Source organism: Anolis sagrei, chromosome 1 (assembly GCF_037176765.1).
Source record: "Anolis sagrei isolate rAnoSag1 chromosome 1, rAnoSag1.mat, whole genome shotgun sequence".
Classification (NCBI taxonomy): Eukaryota; Metazoa; Chordata; class Lepidosauria; order Squamata; family Dactyloidae; genus Anolis; species Anolis sagrei.
In genome coordinates, this window is record NC_090021.1 from 2,234,409 (window position 1) to 2,256,049 (window position 21,641).

The following is a 21,641-nucleotide window of genomic DNA, read 5'->3' on the forward strand; positions in this document are numbered from 1 at the left end:
AAAATGTGGGAGGGAGAGCTAAGACTCCAGAGGACAGGATCAGGATTCAGAAGGACCTCAACAGGTTGGAGAGCTGATTGACCAAAACGAACACAATGAATTCCAACAAGGACACCTGTAAGATGCTACACGTAGGCAGGAAAAATGAAAGGCAAAGATCTTGGAGTCTTCATGGAGAACAAGGTGAACACGAGTCAACAATGTGATGCTGCAGCTACAAAAGCTAATGAGATTTTGGGCTCCATTCAGATCAAAGGAAGTCCTGGTGCTTCTCTAGTCTGCTTTAGTCAGACCGCTTTACCTGGAATAACACCGTGTCCAATTCTGGACACCACATTTTAAGAGGAACATTGACTATAAACTGGAATGTGTCCAGAGGAAGAGGGAAACTCAAAGGATCAAAGTTCTGGAGACCATGAGAAGCACCTTAAAGAGTTAGGTATGTTTCGTCTGAGGAGAGGAAGTTGAGAGGAGACCTTAGAGCCATGTATAAATATGTGAAAGGGTGTCCTAAGGAAGAGGGAGCAGGTTGTTTTCTGCTGCTCTGGAGACTAGGTTCACATGACAGGGAAGGAGATTCCACCTGAACATTATGAAGAACTTCCTGACTGAAAGAAGAGCTGTCCAGCAGTGGAACTCTCTGCCTCAGAATGTGGCTGTCACGATGCCAGAGCTCTGCCGTTATTCAGGCAGAGGTGAATCAAACAACCACCCAGTTGGTGTTCAACAAATTGATTAAAACATCACATTTTCTGGCTGTTTTAATAGTCCAAAACATAAAACATAAAGATAGCACTCAGCCACAGAATATAAAACAAGACTGACAGCAAACACTGTTGCAGGTTCAAGATAACTCCATAGTCAAAAGGTCCAGTACAGTGGTCAAATGCTGAGAGTTCAATGAGCAAAGTCCAGGGATCAAGAGTCTATTCTGTAGTCAAAAGCCAGTCCAGAGATTCAAGGTTCCAGGGTTCCAAGAGAACAGGAAACAAGTCAGGATACTGAAAATCCACAAACCTGGGGAAAAACCAGCAGCATCTACCACCAAAATAAGACAAATACTTTTCTCTCAAAGATCAGTCCCAAGGCTAGATCCTTATATCCAGAAACACCCAGCTGCAACCCATCTCTTGCATGCCTCCACCTTTGATTGCTTTCACCCATGAACTCTTACTTACAGACTACTCAACCCTTTAGAACTAAGACGTACATTAATCCTTCCATCACCAACTGCTAGGCCTACCACCACCAAACACCATCAACTGCAAAACATGATCCATAACAGTGATGGAAGCTTCTTCCTTGGAAGCTTTTGAACAGAGGCTGGATGATCATCTGTCAGGGCTGCTTTGATTGTGTTTTTCCTGCATGGGAGAAGGGGTTGGACTAGATGGCCCATGTGGTGTCTTCCAGCTCCATGATTCTGTGATCCTAGTCATCTTGGCTTCTAGAGAGAGTTTGTCCTTGACTTGTTCCAAGACCCATTTATTGGTCTTTTTAAGCTGCCAACGGCAGACTTCTCCTTGAGTTCACCTTCATTTCAAATGTGTTGGCTTCCTTCCTTCCAGCTTTTCTCACTGTCCAGCTTTCACACCATTTTATAGAAGAGGGGGACGCAATGGCCAGGAGCATCCTTCCTTTGATATATCAGTGATCATTCCTAGTTCCTCTGTGGCTTCCCTTCCAAGTCTTTGTCTACTTCTGATTTCTTGGCCGCAGGCTCCGTTCTCATTAGTGATGGAGTCTGGAAAACTTGGAACCGTTTCAATGTCTTCATTATCTACTTTAAAGCTATGTAAATCATCTGTGGTCATTATTTGTTTTCTTCGTTTACAGCTGTAAACCTGCCTTGGCCCTTTCTTCAGGAATCCTTCCAAGTCTTTGCTTTTTTCCCCTGCCACTGGCATGGTGTCACCTGCATCTCCTACATGGTTGATGTTCCTATAACTTCCCTCAACCTAGATAAGGTATGGGCAAACTTAGCGTCTTCAGGTGTTTTGGACTTCAACTCCTACCCGTTATTAGGAATTGTGGGAGTTGAAGTCCAAAACACCTGGAGGGCCCAAGTTCGTTCATGCCTGATCTATGGTTAGACCACACCTGGGATATTGTGTCCAATTCTGGGCACCACAATTCAAGAGAGATGTTGACAAGCTGGAATGTGTCCAGAGGAGGGCAACAAAAATGATCAAGGGTCGAGAACAAGCCTATGAAGAGCGGCTTAAGGAGCTGGGCATGTTTAACCTGAAGAAGAGAAGGCTGAGAGGAGATATGATAGCCATGTATAAATATGTGAGAGGAAGCCACAGGGAGGAGGGAGCAAGCTTCCTTTCTGCTTCCTTGGAGACTAGGACGCAATGGAGGAATGGCTTCAAACTACAAGAGAGGAGATTCCATCTGAACATGAGGAAGAACTTCCTGACATTACACTAACCCTTCCATCACCAACTACTAGGCCTACCACCACCAACCACCATCAACTGCAAAACATGATACATGACAGTGATGGAAGATTCTTCCTTGGAAGCTTTCAGCAGCTTCCGTTCAGCAGTGGAACTCTCTGCCCCGGAGTGTGGTGGAGGCTCCTTCTTTGGAAGCTTTGAAACAGAGGCTGGATGGCCATCTGTCAGGGGTGATTTGAATGCAATATTCCTGCTTCTTGGCAGAATGGGGTTGGACTGGATGGCCTATGGGGTCTCTTCCAACTCTTTGATTCTATGATTCTATGATATGCTGAGAGTCCTCACAAATGTTATTGCCTTTGTGTTTTGTGTCGTCTGGCATGGAATAGAGTGTGCTGTGGTGCTGTGTATCTTGGAACTGTAGCTAATCATGGAAAGTTGTGGGTCCTCGATCACAAAAGTGGGGCTTCATGGTCATTTCTTTAGTTCTGAAGTCTGGACTAGATTGCCCTTAGGATCCCCCTTGCTGTGGCTCTGTTTGCCCATTATCCCACTGGTCAGGTACAGCTTTCTTCTCTTGTTTGAAGACCATCTGTCTCAATGGGAATGGGTTGCTGTGGGTTTTATGATATGTCAGGACATGTTCCAGAAGCATTCCCTCTTGACATTTTGCCCACATCTATGGTAGTCATCCTCTGAGGTTGTGAAGTCTCTGAGGTTGTGAGAACTCATAACCTCTGAGGATGCCTTCCATAAATATGGGCAGAACATCAGGAGAGAATGCTTCTGGAACATGGCCATACAGTCTGGAAAACTCACAGCAACCTAGTGATTCCAGTCATGAAAGCCTTCAACAACACAATCATGGGAATGCTTGTAGCTGGAATGTTTACAAAAACTCCTCCTCGTGTTTGGACCTTGAACGTTTTTTGCTCTGTGGTGCCTCCTCTGCAAGGTATCTGAGATTAACTGTGACTTCTAGAATTGATGGCTTCATATTACATTTATGCCTCTGAAAACTAATTTTGCAGCTCACAAGATCTCTCTCTCTCTATGGTTTGCTCTACAACGAGAGACGTGTCTGGCCATTGAGCAGAAGTCATCCTGGAACAGAGAGGTTGTCCACCCCTCATCGCTCCACCTATCCTTTTATTTACATCCTGCTTTTCTCCTGGACTGGGTCTCAGGAAAGGAGAAATTTCTAATAAAAGCACATTTGGTCTGATCAGACACAGTAGGTGTATGTTTTGCAAGCATACTGATCCTTATTGTCAGCCCTAAATGAAGATGGTGAGGAACGAAGCCAGAGGTTTCTGTTTGTTGAGATACAACAATGGACCTGAGTTGTTGGTGATCAGTGGCTTTCATTTCATAGCAGCAAATCCACTCAAGGTTTTGGTTCTGGCCTTAAGGGAGCTCTCCAAAGTGCTGGATAGTGGTCCTCAGCAGGCCCTCAGCACCTTGGAGAGCTCATTCTAAGCTGAAACTTGGAGTAGATTCACTGCTCCAGTGACATTGCCAACCGAGGCATGAATCCTAGTTAATTATGTTACGGAGAATCTTATTTTGCATAAATGAAAACAGAAGAGGCAGAATAAGGAGATTGGAAGGGGAGGAGCTCCATTAAGAGCAATGAGCGCATGGCTGAGGACAGGAGCACATCGTTGCAAGTTGCGGAAGAGATGTGGCCCACTCGTGAGGCCATGAAGGGAAGGGGCCAGGTGCAAGGCTTCCGGATCTCAGGGTTTCTTCCTCAGGGCAAGACCACTATGAAGGGACTAGGACTAAGGTAGTAGTGGAAAATCAACAGCCAAAGTAGAGTTCAGACAAGAGGAACGTTCAGAAAGGAAATGCCTAGTAACAAGCAGACGCAGGAAGGGGAGAGGCAGGAGAGGGAATCGTCTGCTGAGGAAAGGCAGGTGCAGACATACTGATAAGATCTGGTGCTGGAAGGGAACAAAGGGAAAAGAGAGAGATGAGGCTGAAATTGGAGGAAATAGCCTATGCGCATGCCATAAAGACAGCTGTGTCTCCGTTTTGCATGGCACTTGTTCACCCGGCAGGTTGATTTGCTCAAATAAACCTGTTGAACAATCTCCATGCTTCCAGTGTCTGATTGAACAACAACCCTGGAGGTTTGGGCTACTTGGGAATAAAGGAACATGGCAGCACATCACAACAAGTGCCTTGAGTTCCTGGCTTTGTGTTGCTAGAAGGTGCTTCGAAGTCACAGTTGTAGACTGTTTGCTATTGAAACAGAGGCTGGAGGAATCCTCTTGGGTGGGACTGCAATTTCCATGTGTTTTTAAAAGCAGTGTTTGCAAGGAAGGGGAAATGTAGGTGTCGTTCAATGCCGAACTTGAGTAACCTAATTTCCAAGCACAGAAATGTTTTCTCACTTGTGTATTGTTTGATCTGATTCACTGTGGTGGTTGTTTCAGATATCAAGTTTTGTGACACAAGCAAATCAATGGTGCGTCTCAGTCGGTAGAGATGAAAGAAGTATAGAAATATAATATGATAATCGAATGGTAATCTTAATGGAGCACAATGGGAGCAGTAAAAGGCCTGGCAGAAACAGAAACCCCCTTTTTAGCCAGATGGTCGCGTTCCCGTTCCCTTCTCTCCTGGTTATCAGGCTAAGTGGGGATTTAAAAGGGAAATTTGGAGGGCAGTGGTATTTATAGGCCTGGAGTGGCTGCGTGATCATATCCTCTCATTAAGGGCAAGTAATAAGCCAAGAATATTGTTGAAGGCTTTCATGGCCGGAATCACTGGATTGTTGTAGGTTTTTTCGGGCTATATGGCCATGGTCTAGAGGCATTCTCTCCTGACATTTCACCTGCATCTTCTCTGTGTCGTCTGACATGGTGGTTGTGAGAGTGGTCCAGCATTTCTGTGTTCTCAAATAATAATACGCTGTGTGCCCAGGTTGGTTCATCAGGTGCTCTGCTATGGCTGATTTCTCTGGCTACCAGTATTAACAAAAACTCTAAAATTGCAACAGCACAACAACAGAGAGGAAACAAACAAGGACATCTAATCACCACTCAACAAAAGTTTACTCCAGGCACAGTCAGGCCATTATATGCTAATCAAGGTGGTCAGTTGAAACATTCCCGCCTAGCTCCAGCAGACAAGAGTCCTTTGTCCCACCCTGGTCATTCCACAGATATATAAACCCATTTTCCTAGTGCCAACAGACCTCACTACCTCTGAGGATGCTTGCCATAGATGCAGGTGAAATGTCAGGAGAGAATGCCTGTAGACCAGTGGTTCTCAACCTGGGGTCCCCAGACTCCCAGAAATCCCAGCCAGTTTACCAGCTGTTAGGATTTCTGAGAGTTGAAGGCCAAAAACATCTGGGGACCCCAGGGTGAGAACCACTGATCTAGAACATGGCCATATAGCCCGAGAAAACCTACAACAATCCAAGCCAAGAATAAGCGAAGAATATTCCGATACAAATCAGCCTTCTTTATGGGATGCCCTTCCACTTTCCATTTCATGCCATTTTAGCCTCTGAGATTCTCTGCCCCCAAATGTCATGACCAGGCTTGAAATTGCATTGATTTTCCTTTCTGCTAATGTAAAGGGATTGAAGGGGTACCCCAACCCCCAAATTAGAGCAGCCCAAAATGCCCGGAGAGTGCATGGGGACATATTTGAGCTGTCCTTGAGCCTTTGTAGGACCTTTCCCAACAGTATGCAAGCCTCAAGCCAGGTTCTGGGTCACTTCCAGTTAAAAATAGACTTCTCCTAAAGTGATGCAGGAGGTGGCAAGGAAACTAGTCCAATGTGGGCAAGGCAAAACTATGGTGAGGTGGATCTGTAATTGGTTAAGTGGACGAACACAGAGAGTGCTCACTAATGCTTCCTCTTCATCTTGGAAAGAAGTGACAAGTGGAGTGCCGCAGGGTTCCGTCCTGGGCCCGGTCCTGTTCAACATCTTTATTAATGACTTAGATGAAGGGCTAGAAGGCATGATCATCAAGTTTGCAGACGACACCAAATTGGGAGGGATAGCCAATACTCCAGAGGACAGGAGCAGAATTCAAAACGATCTTGACGGATTAGAGAGATGGGCCAAAACTAACAAAATGAAGTTCAACAGTGACAAATGCAAGATACTACACTTTGGCAGAAAAAATGAAATGCAAAGATACAGAATGGGGGACAATGCCTGGCTCGAGAGCAGTACGTGTGAAAAAGATCTTGGAGTCCTCGTGGACAACAAGTTAAACATGAGCCAACAATGTGATGTGGCAGCAAAAAAAGCCAATGGGATTTTGGCCTGCATCAATAGAAGCATAGTGTCTAGATCTAAGGAAGTAATGCTACCCCTCTATTCTGCCTTGGTTAGACCACACCTGGAATATTGTGTCCAATTCTGGGCACCACCATTCAAGAGAGATATTGACAAGCTGGAATGTGTCCAGAGGAGGGCGACTAAAATGATCAAGGGTCTGGAGAACAAGCCCTATGAGGAGCGGCTTAGGGAACTGGGCATGTTTAGCCTGAAGAAGAGAAGGCTGAGAGGAGATATGATAGCCATGTATAAATATGTGAGAGGAAGCCACAGGGAGGAGGGAGCAAGCTTGTTTTCTGCTTCCTTGGAGACTAGGACGCGGAACAATGGCTTCAAACTTCAAGAGAGGAGATTCCATCTGAACATTAGGAAGAACTTCCTGACTGTGAGAGCCGTTCAGCAGTGGAACTCTCTGCCCCGGAGTGTGGTGGAGGCTCCTTCTTTGGAAGCTTTTAAGCAGAGGCTGGATGGCCATTTGTCAGGGGTGATTTGAATGCAATATTCCTGCTTCTTGGCAGAATGGGGTTGGACTGGATGGCCCAGGAGGTCTCTTCCAACTCTATGATTCTATGATTCTATGTGGAAATGGGGCAGAATTTGCCTCCTTGGCTCCTTACTTTGCATTGGAAGGGACAAGGAGCTTTGTGGGAAAGCATTGGGGAACAACTGGGACCGTTAGAAAAGCGTGGAGGGCCATATACTGTGGGGAAAGATGTGGGTGGGATCTTTGTGAAGGTTTAAAATGCATTTCAATTGTGTGTGTTATGTTGTAACTGTATTTTTCACCAGACACACTATATTTAATTGTTGTTCAGCCTTTGTCTTTGCTTTGTCTTAAATTGATCAAAGTGTGTGGCCTTGAGCCACCTCGAGACCCCTCGGGGAGGAAGCCTGGGAATAAATAAAGTAAATAATAATTTGTGTTGTCAAAGAGTTTCATGGCCGGAATCACTGGGTTGTTGTGAGTTTTTCAGGCTGTATGGCCATGTTTCAGTAGCATTTTCTCCTTTTGTCTACATCAGTGTCTAATAGCATCTTTAGAGGTTCTGTTGCAATAAGGCATGGTGTGTGTGTGTGTGTGTGTGTGTGTGTATGTGTATGTAGGTATATATCTCTATCTATCTATCTATCTATCTATCTATCTAGAGTGGGAGAAAGAACCCTTGTCTATTGAAGCAAGGGTGGATGTTGCAATTAGCAAGCCTAAATAGCATTGAGTTACCTTGCAGCTGCCAAGTCAATCAGTGAGGGTATTTGTTGGCTGTTGTTGTCTGAAGTCATTCTCTGGGAGGTGTTAACTGGCATTTGTTTGCTGTCTGGAGTTCCCGTGTTTCTGAGTGGTGTTCATTATTTACTGTCTAACAGCCTACCGGATGTTAGGAATTGTGGGAGTTGTAGTCCAAAACACCTGAAGGAAAGGCCGAAGTTGGCCCATGCCTGAGTTAGAGTCATGAATTGCAATTTTTTTTCATACTGGTAACCAGATTTTGTTCGTTTTCATGCTTTCTCCTTTTCTGTTGAAATTGTCCACGTGCTTGCAGATTCCAATAATAATAATCACCTCCGCCATCATCATCATATGCTAGCAGAAGCAAGGTCCTGGGTGCAAGGCTTCCTTCTTGCAAAGGACACCCTCCGGGGACAGATAAATACAGTTTATGTAGCTAGTTGTGATTTATTTTTAACAAGAGACAGGTCTGTCACCTTGAGTCCCTATTTTGGGAGACAGGTGGGATAATAAAGGTGAGATAGTAAATACCCTTTATGCTCATGCAGAAAGTTTAGTCCAAAAAATCAACCAGAGTCACCTTTGGCCCTTCAGGTATTTTGGACTCCAACTCCCACAATTCCTAACAGCCTACCGGATGTTAGGAATTGTGGGAGTTGGAGTCCAAAACACCTGGAGGGAAGGCCGAGGTTGGCCCATGCCTGAGTTAGAGTAATGAATTGCAAATCCAGGCAGTCCCTGAGTTACAAAAATCCTGTTTACAAAAACAGTCTTAGTTCAGAACGGGGTGGGACACCAGGAAGTGAGATAAAGCTCCCCCTTGGAAGGAAGGGAAATCCACTCCTGAAAGAGCTATTATCCTGGGGGAAAGGGGTCTCCACTGAGGCTTTTTTCACCAATCCTTGTTTATATAAATATTTGGCTGCTGTTCCACATAAAACATGTCCCTGTTCCGACTTACATACAAATTAAACTTAAGAACAAACCCGTGGAACATATCTTGTTTGTAACTTGAGAACTGCCTGTACCTAAAAATCAGAAATCACTTGGAGTCCTAATTTTGGAAGAGGGCACAAGGTGGATCATAACAGCACCATTTGCTGGAAATAGTAAACTTCTACAAGCCTCCTATACTAGTTATGTGTTATGTTTATAATTGAGATTGCTTACTATATTGTATGTATATGACTTAGTATGCAGTTTTCCCTTAACTCTATGTTGTTTGATGTTGTGGGAGGGACTGCAGGTCATGTGACCAGATCTGGGACTTTTCAGACTGAGACTCCATTTTAGAAGTCAGTTTGCATCAGAAGTAATAGTAAAGTCAGTGTCAGTATGCTTTAGTGTGTACTGAGTCAATATTTATCAATGCCTTAGACTGAAGAGAGGGTTAGTCTGTATGCAACAAAGAAGAGACTGGAACAGAATGCTTTAGATAACTTACTGTTTAAACTCTCAACCAATAATGCTGAATACATGAAGTTTATAAGTAAATCAACTATGTTAACTTTTGAGGAACACTACCTATTTTTGCTCTCTTGAGAGCGTGATTTAAATCCAAATATATATTTTATGGGACAGTGGATGTTTTGGGGCAATTGAAATAACACTTCTGAAGATCTGCCTTATTTTGTGCGTTGGCATAATCTTTGTTCTTAACAGTTCAGAGAGATAACCAGGTATATCAGTCTAACAACCGAGAAGCCTAATTTGCCTTGCATGAATGCTCGTGGATATTTTCCACTAAGGAGAAGATTCACTCAAACGAGTAATTAACACTTCTCAGGAAGATCATATTTTACAAAAAGTTATGATTATTCCAAATAGTGTGAATGCCAATTAATCTCCAAAAAGGTCATGTTTCCAAAAGGTTATGCAGATTCCTGGTTTCCCAAAAGGTTATGGTCTCTAAGGAGCCCCCAGTTGCGCAATTGGTTAAACCCCTGTGCCGGCGGGACTGAAGACTGACAGGTCGCAGGTTCGAATCTGTGAGAGTGTGGATAAGCTCCCTTTGTCAGCTTCAGCTCCCCATGCGGGGACATGAGAGAAGCCTCCCACAAGGATGGTAAAACATCAAAACATCCAGGCATCCCCTGGGCAGATGGCAGATGGCCTTGCAGATGGCCAATTCTCTCACACCAGAAGCGACTTGCAGTTTCTCGACAAAAAAAATTGTCAAAAAGAACAAACCTGTACCTAAAAACCAAAAACTACTTGGAGTCCCAATTTTGGGAGAGGGCACAAGGTGGATCGTAGAGGCAACATTAGGCCATAATTTGGTATGTATTTTCTGTGACCTGTGATAAGAGCAGGCACATACTCTCTACCCACAACTGACCCCTTGCTTTTGTTCCGCAGCCCTTCCCGTCCGCTGGGCAACATGAACGACGCCATGGTGACCCACGTCTCCTCCTCCTCGGGGGCCCCAACACCCACCAAAAGGTAAGTGGCAAACACAGCAAGCTCTGCTCTGCTCTTCTCTAGCCGCTCCGGACATGGCAACTGCCCTTCAGCTGCATTGAGGACGACAGACGGGTGAAGACAGCGGCCGTGGCTTCTCTCCCAAAGCCTCCAAACCATTGTTGTGGTTTCCTTCACCCCTTTATTTGGCACCCACTGCATTCAGTTTTCCCACCCACCACACTATTTGTTGGCTTACGTCACCCCCTCAAGTGTCTCCATGTCCAGTCTCTTTCTCTCGAACAGGAGGAATGTCTTCCCATATTCTCATATAATTTTCATTGCAAAGATATGGGGAATGGGGAAGGGTACAAGAGTGGGTGTAGAACAGCATACTGTGGTTTTGTGTCAGTAAAATAATAATAATAATAAGGTTGCTGTGACTATATTTCCCATATTTGGAACTTTTATCCCCTTGTTAAACTATTCCACGAACTCAGGAATTGGTTTCGTTTTACTTGAGATCCCCTTATCTTTTTCTGTCGGAGCCTGGCAGAACACCGCAGGCACCGTTCGGCCTGTCTGTTTTGACTAATTTCCTCTCTCCTATCTATTTGCTCATTAAGTCTTGCAGCTGGGCCAGGTGCCCAGTTGTTTTCAAGTCCCGAATCCTGGGAACTCTCTGGTAGCAATTCTGGGAGTACACTATCCTCGCACACTTAATAATATAAATATATTATTTATAATAATTTGTAATAATAATAATAATAATAATAATAATAATAAATACATCACACAGTCTAGACGCTTGGGAAGTGTTCAACTTGTGATTTTGTGATAGGAAATCCAGCATAGAGATCTCGTTTGCTGTGACATGCTGTGGTTTTGTGTCAGTAGAATAATAATAATAATAATAATAATAATAATAATAATAATAATAAGGTTGCTGTGAGTTTTCCGGGCTATATAGCCATGTTCCAGAAGCATTCTCTCCTAACATTTTGTCCACATCTATAGCAGGCATCCTCAGAGGTTGGGAGGTGTGTTGGAAATGAGGCAAGTGGGGTTTATATAAACAATAACAATAACATGCAAGCATTTGATTTGAATGCAATATTCCTGCTTCTTGGCAGAATGGGGTTGGACTGGATTATGGCCCATGAGGACTTTTCCAACTCTTTGATTCTATGATTTAAAAACCTATGGCCGGGCCAAATGTAATAATTAAAATTTAAAATAATGCTGGGCAGGAACAAGGTAGGGTAAACTAGGATAGGGTTTTCAAAGAAAGATGAGGGCGCGTAGGCAATCCTAAATCAATATTAAAGTGCATTTGAGGACATATTGCTAAGAGTTTTCCTTATTCTGGGAAGGCACGCTGGAACAACCACGTTTTCAGGCTCCTCCTAAAGACTGCCAGCGTTGGGGCATGCCTGATGTCCTTGGGGAGTGAATTCCCCAATAGGTGATGATCCTAACAGGTCATAATCTATATCCCAATAACCTCAACCAATTCAACATAGTTTGCGGCAGCCACAAAAACAAAAGTTCCTGGAGTATATAACACCTACTTTCTGTTGCAACCCAGAGCAGGAAACGAGACCCTAAGATAACAATTCACCACACTTGACTGTGGGAAAAAACAATCCCTTTTTATTGATGAAAAATGGTTACAAAATAGAAGAAAATGCAAAGTCAAAAAGCCACAGTAAAATTCAGCAGTCAAGAATATCCGTGAACTAGATCAAAATCCAAAAGCAACACTGTAAAAACCTGGAACCTGTTAGCAATCCACTAACCGTACTTGGAGCACTAGAAGCCTCTTGGGATGTAGGCCACGGGAAACGGGAAATCTGCCGAGGTAATGCCTCAGTCTAAACGATGCCTGATCTAACGAGACAACCCGGCGAGAGGCACTTAAAACTGAAGAAGCTGTTTCGTGACACGCCTCCAGGCTTTGAAGCCTGTGTTTCCTTCTCCCTTAATCTGCTTGACCTTCGCAGACTCTGCGATTCACTGCTGTTTTTCCAAATCTGTCCTTGTTGCATCCCAGTTCCAGAAACGAGACCATAAGATTAAATCCACCACACTGGACTGTAGGAAAAGCAATCCTTGTTTATTGATGAAAAATTGGTTACAAAAGAAAGGCAAACGTAAAGTCGAAAAGCCACAGAAAAACACAGCAGTCAGTAGAATCTCTGAACTTGAGCAAAATTTCAAAAGCCACAAAACAAGAACCAGGAATCTGTTAGCCTTTTACTAACCATAAACTTGATAACTAAGCCACTGGGATTACCAGCCATGAAACACAGGAATTCTGCCAAGGCACAGCCACAGTCCCAAATGTTGCTTGATCTAAAGAGGCACCCGGCAGGAGGCCTCTTAAACCAAAGAAGCTATTCTTTGAAACGCCCCTTGACTTTGACGTCTGGGCCTGTCTCTCCTGTAAACGATGTGACCTTCGTAGAAACTGGGAAACATTTCTGTCTGTAACTATCTGTTCTCTTCGGTCCTCATTAAAAACCCCAGGTGGAGAGATATCACGGCTAGTGATATCACGGCTAACTTCCAAAACATTCTCCTCCAGCTGTTGAGTTTCCTTTTCATCCCCGCTGACCTCTGCATCAACAACAGATTCCACACTGTCAGGGTCAGGGAGAGCTTGCTTAGTTGGAAAAACTATCAGAGAATCCGGTTCACACAGATCAGGATTACTGGCCATGGAACACAGGGATTCTGCCAAGGCACAGCCGCAGTCCCAAACGTTGCTTGATTTAAAGAGGCACCCGGCAGGAGGCCTCTTAAACCAAAGAAGCTATTCTTTGAAACGCCCCTTGACTTTGACGTCTGGGCCTGTCTCTCCTGTAAACGATGTGACCTTCGTAGAAATTGGGAAACATTTCCCAACAGTCCTTTTCTATCCTCATTAAGGAACCCAGGTACTAACTCCTCTGAAGAGCTATCACCGCTTGGCTCTGCAACATTCTCATCAGAATGTGTAGTTTCACTTTCCAAGCCACTGACCTCAGAATCGACATTTTCATTACCATCAGGGAAAAATAGCATCAGGAAATACAATCAGAGAATCAGGTTCAGGTTCAGCAATCAGAGAATCAGGTTCAGGTTCACACGCAGGCTGAACCCTAACACTTTCAAAGTACGGACCACCCAATTAAATTGGAAATAACACTTTCACACCAGGAACAGATTTTTTTTCAACAGTGTTGTCAGCGATTCAGAGGCGGGCTTGGTTCACCTTGCAGAGGAAATGTTTGCAAATCTTTCAGGCTTCCCTGAAACATTGCATCCCTGGCTTCCCATGCCAATGCAAAGGAGGACGGAGGAAAGCGCGGGAGCCCTCGGGTGGTCTCTTCCCCTTCCTCCTGCATTACTTTCCTCCCATCTCTTTCCCTGGAACTCATGCTCACAACGCGAAAGAACATTGAGCGAGAAAGCCGCCACGGACTCCTTTGGCATTAAAAGGGGCACAAAAGAGCCCAGCAGCGATTCTGAGACTTAAGTGGGAATAAATATCCCATAGAATCATAGCACCGTGGAGCTGGGAGAGTTCCTTTTTCCTCTCTTTTGCTCTCCCTCTCTGCCAGATGCAGTCAGAATCAAGGGCTTCAGGAGAGAAAGCATGGGGACTGAGCTCAATCCAGGGCATGGCTCTGCGGCTTCTCCTTCTCACCTGCCTGAACCTGGCATCCTTCTCGCTGCAAGGAAGGAGAGCTCAGACCTCCGAGGACAGGATCCAGATCCAAAATGGCCTTCTCAGATGAGTGAATTGACCAAAACCCACAATGAATTTCAGCAGGAGAAATGTACGGTCCTACAATAACAATGAAATGCACAGGTATAGGATGGATGGCACCTGGCTTGAAAACAGTCCATGGGAAAGGGGTCATAGAATCATAGAATCCTAGAATCCTAGAGTTGGAAGAGGCCTCATGGGCCATCCAGTCCAACCCCATTCTGCCAAGAAGCAGGAATATTGCATTCAAATCACCCCTGACAGATGACCATCCAGCCTCTGATTAAAAGCTTCCAAAGAAGGATCCTCCACCACACTCCGGGGCAGAGAGTTCCACTGCTGAACGGCTCTCACAGTCAGGGAGTTCTTCCTCATGTTCAGATGGAATCTCCTCTCTTGTAGTTTGAAGCCATTGTTCCATTGTGTCCTAATCTCTCTCCAGGGAAGTAGAAAACAAGCTTGCTCCCTCCTCCCTATGACTTCATCTCACGTATTTATACATGGCTATCATATCTCCTCTCAGCCTTCTCTTCTTCAGGCTAAACATGCCCAGCTCCTTAAGCCGCTCCTCATAGGGCTTGTTCTCCAGATCCTTGATCGTTTGAGTCGCCCTCCTCTGGACACATTCCAGCTTGTCAATATCTCTCTTGAATTGTGGTGCCCAGAATTGGACACAGTAGGATTCCAGGTGTGGTCTGACCAAGGCAGAATAGAGCATGGGGAGCATGACTTCCCTGGTTCTAGACACATGTTCTGTTCTGCGGCAGAGGGCTTCTCCTTCTCACCTGTCTGAACCTGGCATCCTTCTCCACTGGAAAGGAGAGCTCAGACCTCTGAGGACAGGATCCAGATCCAAAATGGCCTTCCCAGTTGGGTGAATTGACCAAAACCCACAATGAATTTCAGCAGGAGAAATGTACGGTCCTACAATAACAATGAAAAGCACAGGTATAGGATGGGTGGCACCTGGCTTGGAAACAGTCCATGGGAAAGGGGTCCAGGAGTCTTAGGAGACCCCAAGCTGAACCTGAGTCAACACTGTGGTGCAGCAGCTAAAAAGGCCAATGCAATTCTTGGCTGCATCAATAGAAGGATAGTGTCTGGATCAAAGGAAAGCAAAGTCCCACTCTGTTTTCTTCTATTTTGTAACCATTTTTCATCTGTTTCATTCAGTGGACCAAAATTTGGCACAAATACACAACACGCCCAAATTTGAATACTGTTGGGGATGAGGGGGGGGGGGGTGTTGGGTTGATTTTGTCATTTTGTCATTGGGAGTTGTAGTTGCTGGGTTGTAGTTAACCTGCAATCAAGGAACATTCTGAACTCCACCAACGATGGAATTGAACCAAACTTGGCACACAGAACTCCCATGATTACCAGAAAAGACTGGAAGGGTTTGGTGGGCATTGACCTTGAGTTTGGGAGTTGTAGTTCACCTACATCCTTGGAGCACTGTGGACTCAAACAATGATGGATCTGGACCAAACTTGGCACGAATACTCATTATGCCCAAATGTGAACACTGGTGGAGTTTGGGGAAAATAGGCCTTGATATTTGTGAGTTGTATTTGCTGGGATTTATAGTTCACCTGCAATCAAAGAGCATTCTGAACCCCATCAACGATAGAATTGGGCCACACAGAACCCCCATGACCTACAGAAAATACTGTGTTTTCTGATGGTCTTTGGCAACCCCTCTGACACCCCTCGCGACCCCCCCCCCAGGGGTCCCGACCCCCAGGTTGAGAAACACTGTGCTAGTGGGTGGAATCAGCTGCTCCCTGAGAATACAGTGGAGCTTCCTTCTCTGGAGGTTTTTAGGCAGAGGCTGGATGGCCATCTGTTGGGAGGGCTTTGATTGTGCTTTCCTGCCTGGCAGAAGGAGGCTGAGCTGGACAGCCATTGGACTCTCTTCCAGTTCTAGGATTTTATGCAAAGCCTGCCTTTGGGTTTCTGCTTTGCTTTGGCAGAGGAACTGCACTCGAGCTGGCAAAGTGGTGGAGACAGAATTGGAGCAAGGGAAGCGCTTTCTCTGGAGCGAGAGAGATTCCCCCAGAAAGAGGTAAATGCATCTTGTCAAGACAGCGCTTGATCAGCAGCCAGGCAGCCTTCCGTCTGTCCTCCCCACTCCGTTTGTCCCTTTCTTTTGTCACCGTTATCAAGAAGTTTAATGTGTTCCACCTGCAGCACGTAGATCATCAACCGTCCAGGAGCAAAAGTAGAATAGAATTGTTGTTGTTTATTCATTCCGTTGCTTCCAAGATATTGACAAGCTGGAATGTGTCCAGAGGAGGGTGACTAAAATGATCAAGGGTCTGGAGAACAAGCCCTATGAGGAGCGGCTTAAGGAGCTGGGCATGACTTAGATGAAGGGTTAGAAGGCAGGATCATCATGTTTGCAGACGACACCAAATTGGGAGGGAGAGCCAAGACTCCAGAGGACAGGAGCAGGATTCAAAACGATCTTGACAGATTAGAGAGATGAATGGCCAAAGCTAACAAAATGAAGTTCAGTGACAAATGCAAGATACTCCACTTTGGCAGGAAAAATGAAATGCAAAGATACAGAATGGGGGACAATGAGGCCTGGCTCGAGAGCAGTACGTGTGAAAAAGATCTTGGAGTCCTCGTGGACAACAAGTTAAACATGAGCCAGGAATGTGATGTGGCGGCAAAAAAAGCCAATGGGATTTTGGCCTGCATCAAGAGGAGCATAGTGTCTAGATCTAAGGAAGTAATGCTCCCCGTGCTCTCTTCTGCCTTGGTTAAACCACACCTGGAATCACATTGTGTCCAATTCTGGGCACCACAATTCAAGAGAGATATTGACAAGCTGGAATGTGTCCAGAGGAGGACGACTAAAATGATCAAGGGTCTGGAGAACAAGCCCTATGAGGAGCGGCTTAAGGAGCTGGGCATGTTTAGCCTGAAGAAGAGAAGGCTGAGAGGAGATATGATAGCCATGTATCAATATGTGAGAGGAAGCCACAGGGAGGAGGAGGGAGCAAGCTTGTTTTCTGCTTCCCTGGAGACTAGGACGCAATGGAACAATGGCTTCAAACTACAAGAGAGGAGATTCCACCTGAACATGAGGAAGAACTTCCTGACTGGGAGAGCCGTTCAGCAGTGGAACTCTCTGCCCCAGAGTGTGGTGGAGGCTCCTTTGGAAGTTTTCAAACAGAGGCTGGATGGCCATCTGTCAGGGGTGCTTTGAATGCAATATTCCTGCTTCTTGGCAGAATGGGGTTGGACTGGATGGCCCATGAGGTCTCTTCCAACTCTTTGATTCTATGACGCTTTGTGACTTCCTGGACCATCCCAGGCTTCACTTCGAGGATGCCATCCATCCACCTTGCCCTTGGTCGGCCCCTCTTTCTTTTTCCTTCCATTTCCCCCAGCATCATATCCTTCTCCAAGCTTTCCTTTCTTCTCATGATGTGGCCAAAGGACATGATCTCTGCCTCTAGTCTCCTTCCCTCCAATGAGCAGTCAGGCTTTCTTTCCTGGAGGATGGACTGGTTGGATCTTCTCGCAGTCCAAGGCACTCTCAGAACTTTCCTCCAGCACCACAGTTCAAAAGCGTCTCTCTTCCTTCACTCAGCATTCCTTCTGGTCCAGCTCTCACATCCGTAGCTGACTCTGGGGAATCCCATTACTTTAACTATGCGGATCTTGGTGGCCAGTGTGATGTGTCTACTCTTCACTCTTTTATCGAGATTGGTCCTTGCTCTCCTCCCAAATAGAAAACATCTTCTGATTTCCTGGCTGCATTCTGCGTCTGCAGTCGTCTTCACGCCTAGAAATACAAACCCTATCACTGCCTCCATGTTTTCTCCATTTGCCAGTTATCAATCTGTCCAGCTGCCATACTCTTGGTTTTTCTTATGTTTAACTGCAACTCAGCTTTTGCCCTTTCTTCTTTCACCTTGGTAATAAGACTCCTCAACATGGCCATCAACTCCGCTGGACTGGCCACGTTATCCAGATAGAATCCTAGAATCAAAGAGTTGGAAGACACTTCATGGGCCATCCAGTCCAACCCCATTCTGCCAAGAAGCAGGAAAAAAAATTGCAAAAAATGCAAAAAATTGCATTCAAATCACCCCTGACAGATGGCCATCCAGCCTCTGCTTCAAAGCTTCCAATGAAGGAGCCTCCACCACACTCCGGGGCAGAGAGTTCCACTGCTGAACGGCTCTCACAGTCAGGAAGTTCTTCCTCATGTTCAGATGGAATCTCCTCTCTTGTAGTTTGAAGCCATTGTTCCATTGCGTACTAGTCTCCAGGGAAGCAGTAAACAAGCTTGCTCCCTCCTCCTCCCTGTGGCTTCCTCTCACATATCTCCAAAGCAGTTGCTCTATTCCGAACTCAAGAACAGAAAATGGCATGTTGGAGGACAGGAGAAGAGATTGAAAGATGTGCTCAAAGCCAACCTTAAAAACTGTGGCATAGACACTAAGAACTGGGAAGCCCTGGCCCTTGAGCGCTCCAGCTGGAGGTCAGCTGTGACCAGCAGTGCTGCAGAATTTGAAGAGGCATGAATGGAGGGCAAAAAGAGATACATGCCAAGAGGAAGGCGCGTCAAGCCAACCCCGACTGGGACTGCCTTCCACCTGGAAACCGATGTCCTCACTGCGGGAGAATATGCAGATCAAGAATAGGGCTCCACAGTCACCTACGGACCCACCGCCAGGATACTACACTTGGAGGACCATCATCCTTGGACTACGAGTGTGCTGTCGAACGCTGGGCCTGTGCATAAGACTGTAGACAGGACATAAATTCTGTGTGCCCAACGGGACGCTGGGGCTGCCTCAGCTTAAAGGCCTTTGGATTCCCCCAAACAGAGTCTTTAGATTGCTTAAAGGTTCAACAAAGTTCTTTATTAATGAAATCAAACAGGAACTTCAAGGTTTTCTTGATAAAATATTAGTTCTCTCAATCTTGTCCACAGGGGACAGGCACTATCTTCATAACTGTATTTTAACTAATAGGGAAATCCTTAACTTCTAATCTGGGCAGTCTGTCTTTGCCTCTGTTGGCGTGGAGCCCCTGCATCTGGTACCAACTGCGTCTGGCTTCCGCGAGTGACCCTTACCAAGCAGAGCTTTGTAGACTTCCAAGGGAAAAGGAGTTCAGGTTTCTGTGATGGCTGGCTGGAGTGCTGTGAGACCAGCTTCCCTCAGCAGAGGAGCTGTAAGGCTGTATATCTCCCGGCCAAGCCGTAGACCCTTTTCTCCCCGGCCAAGCTGTAGAAGACGAAGCTTTCTACAGGAGCTCTTGATTTTATGTCCTGCATGAAAGGCTTCTCTATGTGGACTGGCCCAAAATGGCTCCTATTCCCTCCAAAACCCAAAAAGGGGGCGGGACCAGAGAACCTAACAATAATTGACAGGTGGCTTGCCCTATGATTGCAGCCAAAAGGAGCCACCTATCTGCAGAGTCCCTGAAACTTAGGACTACAACAAACATTAAATGCAAAGCAAACAAAATTGGAGCTCCTGGTGCAGTTGTACCAGCACAACGAGGGATCGCCTATCTACTACAAGGCTCCTCAGCTCCTCCTTGCTTTTGGCCATCAAAGTGGTATCATCCGCATATCTCATAGAATCAAAGAGTTGGAAGAGACCTCCTGGGCCATCCAGTCCAACCCCATTCTGCCAAGAAGCAGGAATATTGCCTTCAAATCACCCCTGACAGATGGCCATCCAGCCTCTGCTTCAAAGTTTCCAAAGAAGGAGCCTCCACCACACTCCAGGGCAGAGAGTTCCACTGCTGAACGGCTCTCACAGTCTCTCACAGTTCTTCCTCATGTTCAGATGGAATCTCCTCTCTTGTAGTTTGAAGCCATTGTTCCGCATCCTATTCTCCAAGGAAGCAGAAAACAAGCTTGCTCCCTCCTCCCTAGGACTTCCCCTCCCATATTTATACATGGCTATCATGTCTCCTCTCTGCCTTCTCTTCTTCAGGCTAAACATGCCCAGCTCTTTAAACCACTCCTCATAGGGCTTGTTCTCCAGACCCTTGATCTGCTCCCTACTCCCTATGACTCTAAGGTTGTTGATGTTTCTTCCACCAATTTTCACCACAGCCTTGCATTCGTCAAGACCCGCACATTGCATGATGTGTTCTGCATACAAGTTGATTAGTTCAGGTGAGAGTAAACAACCCTGCCATACACCTTTCCCAATCTTGAGCCAGTCTGTTGTTCCATGGCCAGTTCTGACTGTTGCTACTTAGTCCTTGTACAGATTCCTCAGAATAGCTTTATTGTAATTGTACTATTGCGCAATTAAATTAAATGTTTTCCCCAGCTCACATCACAAAACATCACACCCATGCCTCCACACCCACAGCCACCACAGCACAACCCCTAAAGCCACATCAATGCAAAACCATGGAGTTCAGTATAGTTACAGCTCTAGGAGAAAAGCTAGCTCTCAAGTCTGTTTGTCCTTACCTTTGTTACTCTCAACCTGGGGTCCTCGGATGTTTTTGGCCTACAACTCCCAGAAATCCCTGCCAGTTCACCAAGTATTAGGATTTCTGGGAGCTGAAGGCCAAAAACATCTAGGAAACAGTGACAAAACTTCTGGAGGGAGGGCCAAAGTTGGCCCACGCCTGGGTTAGATGGAAGGAAGTCATAGTAACCAGAGCCTGGATGACCACCTGGAGGGATTGGTGAGTGTCTTCCTGCCTGGCAAAAGAGGGCAGGACGAGATTTATTTATCGTGTCAGGAGCAAAACAAACAGTTGTATTGCATTTTTAACAAACAAACAAACAAAACACAACGTTTGCAAGCTTGGTAGTCGATTAAATGTCCTTTGAGCAGTATCTGGCCCCTTGGAGCGCCTCTGGTGTTACTATAAGAAGGTCCTCCCTTGTGCATCATGTGGCAGGGCTCAGGGTGCATTGCAGCAGGTGGTCAGTGGTTTGCTCTTCTCCACACTCGCATGTCATGGATTCCACTTTGTGGCCCCATTTCTTGAGGTTGGCTCTACATCTCATGGTGCCAGAGCGCAGTCTGTTCAGTGCCTTCCAAGTCGCCCAGTCTTCTGTGTGCCCAGGGGGGAGTCTCTCATTTGGTATCAGCCATGGATTGAGGTTCTGGGTTTGAGCCTGCCACTTTTGGACTCTCGCTTGCTGGGGTGTTCCAGCGAGTGTCTCTGTAGATCTTAAAAAACTATTTCTAGATTTAAGTTGTTGACGTGCTGGCTGATACCCAAACAGGGGATGAGCTGGAGATGTCTCTGCCTTGGTCCTTTCACTATTGGCTGCTACTTCCCGGCGGATGTCAGGTGGTGCAATACCGGCTAAGCAGTGTAATTTCTCCAGTGGTGTAGGGCGCAGGCACCCCGTGATACTGCGGCATGTCTCATTAAGAGCCACATCCTCTGTTTTAGTGTGGTGAGATGTGTTCCACACTGGGCATGCATACCCAGTAGCAAAGTAGCATAGTGCAAGGACAGATGCCTTCACTGTGTCTGGTTGTGATCCCTAGGTTGTGCCAGTCAGCTTTCGTATGATATTGTTTCTAGCACCCA

At 45.8% G+C, this 21,641-nt stretch overlaps 1 protein-coding gene across 3 annotated transcripts in view; it reads left to right on the forward strand.

The window, feature by feature from the left end:
• The window catches only part of DTNB (dystrobrevin beta), a 211,792-nt gene that overhangs the window by 108,109 nt on the left and 82,042 nt on the right, over window positions 1–21,641 (forward strand). For all 3 annotated transcript variants that reach the window (XM_067470846.1, XM_067470778.1, XM_067470816.1), the window contains one exon: window positions 10,298–10,381. In XM_067470846.1, the coding sequence (XP_067326947.1) occupies window positions 10,298–10,381 (84 nt within the window). The remainder of the gene's footprint in view (window positions 1–10,297; window positions 10,382–21,641) is intronic.